We start from the raw sequence: 9,183 nt of genomic DNA, 5'->3' as shown, positions 1-9,183 counted from the left end.
CCCCACCCAAAACCCCCGCCCCCGAATCCCCGCCCCTCTCCCCCCCCTTAAAGCGCCGCCCCCAATTCCCACCCATTCACCGCAGCCTCACGCCGCCGGAGCGCCTCCATCGCTTCCGGTCACATGCAGCCCCACCGGAGACCGCCCCCCCAAAAAATTGATGCTGCTCCGCCGGCCTTTTGATGCTAGCTTCAGCGCATGCGGGACAGTACCGGACCCCCCCCCACTCTACACACCCCCATTGCCCCCATTCATCCCTATTAATAACCTCCCCCACATCTCACACTAAGTTTCCATCCCCCCCCCCCATCCATCTCCTCCCCCTTCACGGACCCCCCTCTCGATCACCTTCCCCCCCCCATCCCCATTCATCCCCAATTGCCCCCACATTCATCCCTATAGCCCCCCCCATCCATCACCACGATTCATCCCTATAGCCCCCCCCCAATCCCATTCATATCCCCATTGCCCCCCATCCCATCCCGTATCGACCCCCCCCAATCCCACACCAGGTCCCATCCCCCGCCCCCCATCCATCTCCTCCCTCAGACGGCCCCCCTCCACCCAGCATCCCCCACCATATCCCATCCCACATATCATCCCATATGCCCCCAATTCATCAACCCATCTCCTCCCCCCCATTCCCCATCCCCATTCATCCCTATTGCCCCCCCCATTCAACCCTTAGTAGCCCCCCACACCATCCCCATCGACCCCCACCCATTCCACATCCCCATTCAACCACTAATCAGCCCCCCCCACCCCGTATACCCCATCGACCCCCCCCCCCATCTCCCATTCGTTCCCATCCCCCCCCTCCATCTTACTGCTCCCTTCACGACCCCCCAATCCCATCCCCATCCCTACTCCCATATCATCGTCTATAGACCCCCCCCACCCCACACACTCCCCCCATCCCATCCCCAATCGAACCCCCCCATCTCCCACCATTTCCAATCCCCCCCATCCCATCCCCCTCCATCCTCTATGAGAACCCCCCCAGTGCCCCCCCATGCCCATCCCCCATCGCACCCCATCCCCCCTTTCTCCCCCCCCATCCATCCCTATCGCCCCCCCCCATCCCCCCCCATCCATCTCCTTCCCCCCCCGACCCCCCCCATTAACATCCCCAGATCGCCCCGCTTTCATCCCCATTGCCTACCCCCAGGCGCGTCCGATCCCCCATCATAGGCCCCCCCCATTTTACCCCCCTACCCCATCAATCCCCTATCCCCCTCATAGCCCCCTCCCCTTTACCCCCCTACCCCATAAACACCCCCATCCCTTTCCCCCCCCATCGGACGCCCACCCTCCAAGATTCCATCCCCATATGCCCCCCATCGATCCTTATTTTAATTGCGTAATTGCTGGCGAATCTAGCTTGTGGGTGCATGGAAAATGAAAATGCCAATTAGAAAGTCAGACTATTAAGATGACCACCCTTCAACCCAGCACACAATCAATTGTTCCCACATCCCATAATCCCTCCCATGGGTTATCAGCCCCCCATCCTGCCGCCCCAAAGGACCCCCCCTCCCCCCCCCCGGCTCCCCCCACACAGAACGAACCGCCCTCATAAAATCCTGCAATGGCACCAATGTTCCTTGAATGCCACTGTCTTGAGCAAATTATTTGGTTTCCTTGATTTTTCATTTTACCAACCCCACCAGCCCCCAGATCCCGCGCACGAGTGAGATCGCATATCTGTCATCGATCTCAGGCTAGTTAGAATCCCGGGTGATAGACCCCAATGTCCCTATAGGGCCCAGTGTCCCCATAGATCCCTATGTCCCCATAGACCCCAATGTCCCCATAGCCCCCACATCCCCATAGATCCCTATGTCCCCAGTGTCCCCATAGCCCCCCCTGTCCCCATAGCCCCCCATGTCCCCATAGATCCCTATGTCCCCAATGTCCCCATAGATCCCTCTGTCCCCAATGTCCCCATAGACCCCTATGTCCCCATAGCCCTCATGTCCCCATAGATCCCTATGTCCCCCCTGTCCCCATAGATCCCTGTGTCCCCATAGATCCCTATGTCCCATATGACCCCATAGCTCACACTGTCCCCATAGCTCACACTGTCCCCATAGCTCACCCTGTCCCCAATGTCCCCATAGCCCCCCCTGTCCCCATAGCCCCCCCTGTCCCCATAGATCCCTATGTCCCATATGTCCCCATAGATCCCTCTGTCCCCAATGTCCCCACAGCCCCCCATGTCCCCATAGATCCCTATGTCCCATATGACCCCATAGATCCCTGTGTCCCCCCTGTCCCCATAGATCCCTCTGTCCCATATGACCCCATAGATCCCTGTGTCCCCAATGTCCCCCCACTGTCCTTCCCCCCCCCCCCATGTGCCATGCGGCGCCGTGTCACACAGAGCCCCATTGTCCCCATTGTCCCCCCTGTGCCCCACACATGTGGGTCGGGCCGTGCTCCCACAAAGCCCCCATTGTCCCCATTGTCCCCATTGTCCCCATTGTCCCCGTTGTCCCCCCCACGCGCTGCCCTTCACCGTGACCTTCACGGGGACGCCCCGCTGTCACCATGGCGACCACCCTGCGGGCGCTGCTGACACAGCGGAAAGCAGCCGGCCCCACAGCCCGCCCCATAGAAACCCCATAGAGGGACCCCACAGCCTGCCCCATAGAAACCCCATAGAGGGACCCCATAGCAAACCCCATAGCCAACCCCATAGAGAGACCCCATAGCAAACCCCACAGCCTGCCCCATAGAGAGACCCCATAGCAAACCCCATAGCCAACCCCATAGCAAACCCCATAGGAAACCCCATAGAGAGACCCCACAGCCCGCCCCATAGCAAACCCCATAGAGGGACCCCATAGCAAACCCCATAGCCAACCCCATAGAGAGACCCCATAGCAAACCCCATAGCCAACCCCATAGCAAACCCCACAGCCCACCCCATAGCTAACCCCACAGCCCGCCCCACAGCAAACCCCATAGAGAGACCCCATAGCAAACCCCATAGCAAACCCCATAGAGAGACCCTATAGCAAACCCCATAGCAAACCCCATAGAGAGACCCCATAGCAAACCCCACAGCCCGCCCCATAGCCAACCCCATAGAGGGACCCCATAGCAAACCCCATAGAGAGACCCCATAGCCAACCCCATAGCCAAACCCATAGCAAACCCCATAGCCAACCCCATAGCTAACCCCACAGCCCACGCCATAGCCAACCCCACAGCCAACCCCATAGCAAACCCCATAGAGGGACCCCACCACATAGGGACCCCCACCCCATAGAGATCCCCATGGACCCCCCATAGGGACCCTCACCCCATAGAGACCCATAGGGACCACCCCCCAGAGGGACCTCCCTATCCCCATATCCCCCCATAGCCCCTCCATAGCTCCCCCATAACCTCCCCCAAATCCCCCCCATAACTCCCCCATATCCCCCTCTATATCACACTACACCCCCCATTCTCCCCATTAACCCCCATAACCCCCCTAACCACCCCATATTCCCCCTTTATCCCCCCCAAACCCCCACAAAGCCCCACCATATCTCCCTATACCACCAGTACACCCCCCAACCCCCCCCATATCCCCCCTACCCGCAATATCCCCCCATATCCCCCTATCCACTCACATCTCCCCCATATCCCCTAACCACCCTATATCCCTCCATATTCCCCCCTATATCCCCCGCATTATCCCCCATTTCTCCCATTAATCCCCCCCTAACCACCCCATATTCCCCCATACCTCCCCATATCCCCCCATATATCCCCCCATATCTCCCCATATCCCCCATATCTTCCCCCTAACCATCCCCATACCCCCCATATCCCCCCTACACCACTCTACATCCCCATACCCACCATATTCCCCATAACCCCCCAAATCCCCCCCTATCTCCCCATATCCCCCCCCGACCCCCCCAGCCACCTCCCCTCATACCCAGCACGGTGAGTGTGGCAATTTGATTGGTGTGTATCATCCGGAGTGTGTGCCATAAACCCCACATATCCCCATTTCCCCCCATACCCCCCATAATCCCCCCATAACCTCCGCCATATCCCCCCTATATCCCCCCTATATCCCCCCATATCTCCCCATTATCCCCCATAACCCCCCCAGTATCCCCCCTATATCCCCCCATATCTCCCATATCCCCTTCCTAACCACCCCATACCCCCCCATAAATCCCCCCTATACCACTCCTTACACCCCCATATCCCCCCCATATCCCCCATACCCCCCAGGGACCCCTCACAAACCCCCCCCCCGTACCCCCCCAGCCCCTCCCTTGTACCCAGTCACGGTCTCGAGGTGGCATTGGGATGGTGTGTGTCGTCCGTATAGAGCTTGACAGAAGTACCCCATAACTGCCCATATTCCCCCCTATATCCCCCATTACCACCCCATATCCCGCCCTATTATCCCCCCATATGCTCCCCATATCCCCCCTCCACCCCATATTTCCCATATCTCCCCCATATCCCCCATAACCCCCATTATCCCGATATCCCCCCTAGCTATCCCCCAGTATCCCCCCCCTATCCCCCCTATCTCCCCTATCCCCCTTATCCCCCCTAACCCCCTTATCCTCCCTATCCCCCCCATCCCCTCCCCTCGTACCAGCACAGTGAGTGGCAATTTGATGGGTGGTGATCGTCGTGTAGAGCTGACAGAAGTACCCCCCCTCGTCGTCCAGCCGGGCTCTGTTCAGGCACCATGCGCAGCTGCCGCTTGGGTGAACTCGGCCAGCTGGAACCGCTTCGTCCTTCAGCGGCTGCCACAGCCGTCAGCACCACAGCTGTGCCCCATAGCTGCCCCATAGCTGCCCTATTGGCTGCCCCATAAACTGCCCCACAGGCTTCCCCATAGCGCCCTGATGGCCGCCCCATAGCTGCCCTATGGCTTGCCCCATATCGCCCTATGCCCCGGCCCCATAACTGCTGCCCTATGGCTGCCCCATAGCTGCCCTATGGCTGCCCCACAGCTGCCCCATAGCTGCCCTATGGCCGCCCCACAGCTGCCCCATAACCACCCTATGGCAGCCCCATAAACCGCCCTTATGGCCGCCGCATAACTGCCCTTATGGCTGCCCCATAGATGCCCTAATGGCTGCCACAGCTGCCCCATAGCTGCCCTATGGCCGCCCCACAGCTGCCCCATAACCACCCTATGGCAGCCCCATAACCGCCCTATGGCTGCCCCATAACTGCCCTATGGCTGCCCCATAGCTGCCCTATGGCCGCCCCATAGCTGCCCCATAGCTGCCCTATGGCCGCCCCATAACTGCCCTATGGCAGCCCCATAGCTGCCCCATAGCTGCCCTCTGGCCACCCCATAGCTGCCCACTCCCTCCCTACCCCCCTCCCACCCCGACCCACCCCACATCCACCCCATTAAACCACCCCTCCTACCCTACATCCCCTCTTCAACCCCACAACCCCCACCCCATTCTACCCCCACCCGCCCCCCCCCTGCTCCCCGTCCCCCCCCCGCTCCACGCGGCGTTGCCGTTGAAGAAGAGCGGTTTGTCGCGGGGTCTGGATTGACGACGATGGCGAGCCGTCGTAGCGATGGAGCCGACACGTAGATTCTCGGCCGTTTGCCGCCCTCCAGCACCGTCACGTTCTCAGCCTGCACCTCCTGAGCCCACCTGGTGACAAGGGGAGGGGGAGATGGGGGGGGTAACCGGGGTGGGATGGATGGGGAGGGGGCGATGGAAGGGTGGTGGTGGGATGAAATGGCAGTGGGAAACTTCAGCACCATGGACAGCGGCATGGCTGGCACAACATGGGCGTCAATGGGAACCATCAGGCACCATGGACAGCGCATTGGGGCACCAATGTGGACAACGGAACTTCAGCACCATGGACAGCGGCATTGGGGCACCTTATGGGGTGTCTATGGGGTCAATGGGAACCTTCAGCACCATGGACAGCGGCATTGGGGGCATTAATATGGGTCAATGCGGAACCTTCGAGCACTGGACAGCGGCCATTGGCGGGCACCAACATGGGTCGATGGGAACCATCAGCACCATTGGACAGCGCGGTATCGTGGGCACCAATATGGGGACAACCAACCATGGGCGGTCAATGGGAACCTTCAGCACCATGGACAGCGGCATTGGGGACACCAACATGGGGACAATGGGAATCCTTCAGCACCAGTGGACAGCGCATTTGGGCCGGCACCACTTGGGGACACCAACATGGGGTCAATGGGAACCTTTCAGCACCATAGACAGCGGCATTGGGGCACAATATGGGGGGGCACCAACGTGGGTCAAGGGAACCATCGAGCACCATGACATAGCGGCATTGGGGCACCAATAATGGGGACACCAATATGGGGTCAATGGGAAATTTCAGCACCATGGACAGCGGCATTGGGGGCACCAACATGGGGTCAATGGGAACCTTCAGCACCATGGACAGCGGCATTGGGGGCACCAACATGGGTCAATGGACTCAGGCACCATGGAACAGCGGCTGTTGGGGCACCTTATGGGGTCTGTCTATGGGGTGAGGGTCCCTATAGGGGAAGGGTCCTTATATGGGCTTCCGGGGGTCCCTATGGGGTTTTATGGGTATGGGTCACTATGTGGGGTCCTGGGGGTTCCTCTGGGGGGTTCCATGGGGGTCCCTATGGGGTGGGGGTCCTATGGGGGTTGGTCCCTATATTGGGGGGTCCCAGAGGGTCTCTATGGGGTGTGTCTCTATTTGAGGGGTCTTCTATTGGGGGGGGGTACGGGGGGTCCAATGGGGGTCTCTATGGGGGGTTTCCCTATAGAGGGCGGTCCCTATGGCGGATTCCCTGGGGGCCTCTATGGGTGGTGGTCCCTAGGGTGGTGTGGTCCCTATGTGAGGGTCCAGGGGGCGGTCCCTATGGGGTGTCTATGGAGTGAGGGGCTCCCTAAGGGGTGGGGTCGTCCTTATATGAGGGTTCTGGGGGGTCCCGTATGGGGGGGGGGGGCCCTAGATGAGGGTTCCCTGGGGTCTCTATTGGGGGGTGTGGGGTCGCGGCGTCATATAGGGGTGGCGTGGCTTACTCACTCTGTGGGGGTCCTTTAAGCTCTCGCGAGACGCAGTGAGGTTGTTAGTCCCGCTCTCTCCTGCGTGGCGAGTGGTGATCGCGCGACGCGCATAGTCTCCTCTGACGCGCAACCGCTCTCGGGTCGCGTACTCCTCCTAAGTCCGGTCTCTATACTGGTGGCTGGTTGCCACGCAGCGGTCCCATTAACATAGATGAGGTTCCCGCGCATACTTTACATATAAGAAGCTGAGGTGCTCGTGGTCCCTATTGTTTCTGGGTTCGGCTCTCTCATCGCGCGGTTTGTGTAGAAGGTGGCATGTTAAGGCGTTGATCTGATTGCTAAGTCGGAAATGTGGCATTTCCTGATGGCGTGGCTGTGGGGTTAAGCTTATGGGGTTGCTATAGGGCCTTCTGCTGATGGGTTTGCGTATGGGGTGTTGGCTATGGGTCTCTGCTAGTGGGGTTGCTATGGGGGTCCGCTCTGATGGGGGTGGGCTAGTGGGGCGGGCGTGTGGGTTTGCTATGGGGTCTCTCGTAATGGGTTTGCTATGGGTTTGCTGTAGGTTCTCTCGATGGGGGTTTGCTATGGTTTGCGTATGGGGTCTCTCTATGGGGTTTGTTGTGGGGCGGGCTGTGGGGTTAGCTATGGGTGGGCTGTGGGTGTTTGCTATGGGTGGGCTAGGGGCGTGTTTGCTATGGGGTCTCTCTATGGGGTTGGCTATGGGGTTTGCTGTGGGGTCCCTCTATGGGGTTTGCTTGGGGCGGCTGTTGGTGCGGTGTCTCTGCTATGGGGTTTGCCTATGTGGTTTTGCTTATGGGGTTGGCCTGATGGGGTTTGCGTGATGGGGTCTCTCTATGGGGCAAGGCTGTGGGGTTTGCTGATGGGGTGCTCTCTAGTGGGGGTGGCTATGGGGTTTCTATGGGGTCCCTCTATGGGGTTTCTATGGGGCAGGCTGTGGGGGTCCCTCTATGGAGGTTTCTATGTGGGCGGGCTGTGGGGCCGGCTGTCGTTTCCGCTGGTCAGCAGCGGCCGCAGGGGTGGTCGCCATGGTGACAAGCGGGCGTCCACGTTGAGGTCACGGGTGAGGCAGCGCGTGGGGGGGACACGGGGGGACAATGGGACAAAATGGGGACCAATGGGGACCAATGGGCTTTGTGGGAGCGACGGCCCGACGCCACAATGTGTGGGCACAGGGGGGACCAATGGGACAATGGGGCTCTGGTGTGACACGGCGCCGCAGGCACATGGGGGGGGGGGATGACAGTGGGGGGGGCGATTGGGACAGCAGGATTCTATGGTGGCATATGGGACAGAGGGATCTATGGGGACAGGGGGACACACAGGGATCTATGGGGTCATATGGGACATAGGGATCTATGGGGAACATGGGGGGCGTTGGGGGACATTGGGGACAGAGGGATCTATGGGGACATATGGTACATAGGGATCTATGGGGACAGGGGGGCGTATGGGACAGGGGGGCTATGGGGACAGGGGTGGCTATGGACATTGGGACGAGGGATCGTATGGGGAAACATTGGGGCTATGGCAGGGGGGATCTATGGGGTCATAACTGGGACATAGGGAGTCTATGGAACAGGGTGATCTTATGGGCGACAGGGGGGACTAGAGGATCTGTATGGGGACATGGGCTATGGCGGGAATAGGAGAGTCTGATGGGGACGGATGGGGCGGACGGAGGGTCTATGGGGACATTTAGTGGACGATAGGGATCTATGGGGACATGGGGGCCTATGGGACAGGGGGGCTATGGGGACACGGGGGACATGAGGAATCTTATGGGGATGGTGGGGGCTATGGGGAGATTGGGGGTCATGATGGGGAAATAGGGATCTTATGGGGAGCATGGGGCTTAGGGACTGGGATTGGGTCTATGGGACAGGGGGACATTAGGGATCTGATGGGGACATGGGGCTATGGGGACATTGGGGTCTATGGCACAAGGGGTGGCTATGGTACAAGGGGGGGGCGTATGGGGAACAGGGGGGCTATAGGACTATGGGGACATGGGCTATAGGGACATTGGGGTCTGTATGGGGACATTGGGACATGGGATCTTATTGGGCATGGGGGCTATGGGACAGGGGGGACATTGGGGACATGGAGGTAGGGGGGATGTGGGAATCTCTCTCTT

General features: G+C 59.8%; 1 protein-coding gene across 1 annotated transcript in view; it reads left to right on the top strand.

The window, feature by feature from the left end:
* RPS19 (ribosomal protein S19) overlaps window positions 1–4,573 on the top strand; it is a 19,887-nt gene extending 15,314 nt beyond the window's left edge. Inside the window, exons 5-6 of the mRNA XM_015850846.2 lie at window positions 4,095–4,109; window positions 4,513–4,573. Coding sequence (XP_015706332.1) covers window positions 4,095–4,109; window positions 4,513–4,573 — 76 coding nt within the window. The remainder of the gene's footprint in view (window positions 1–4,094; window positions 4,110–4,512) is intronic.
* The last annotated feature ends 4,610 nt before the right edge of the window (window positions 4,574–9,183 follow it).

The sequence above is a fragment of the Coturnix japonica genome, unplaced genomic scaffold (assembly GCF_001577835.2).
Source record: "Coturnix japonica isolate 7356 unplaced genomic scaffold, Coturnix japonica 2.1 chrUnrandom554, whole genome shotgun sequence".
NCBI classification, from domain to species: Eukaryota; Metazoa; Chordata; class Aves; order Galliformes; family Phasianidae; genus Coturnix; species Coturnix japonica.
Note: the sequence above shows the minus strand (reverse complement) of the source record. Positions and strands in the feature narration are given on the sequence as shown.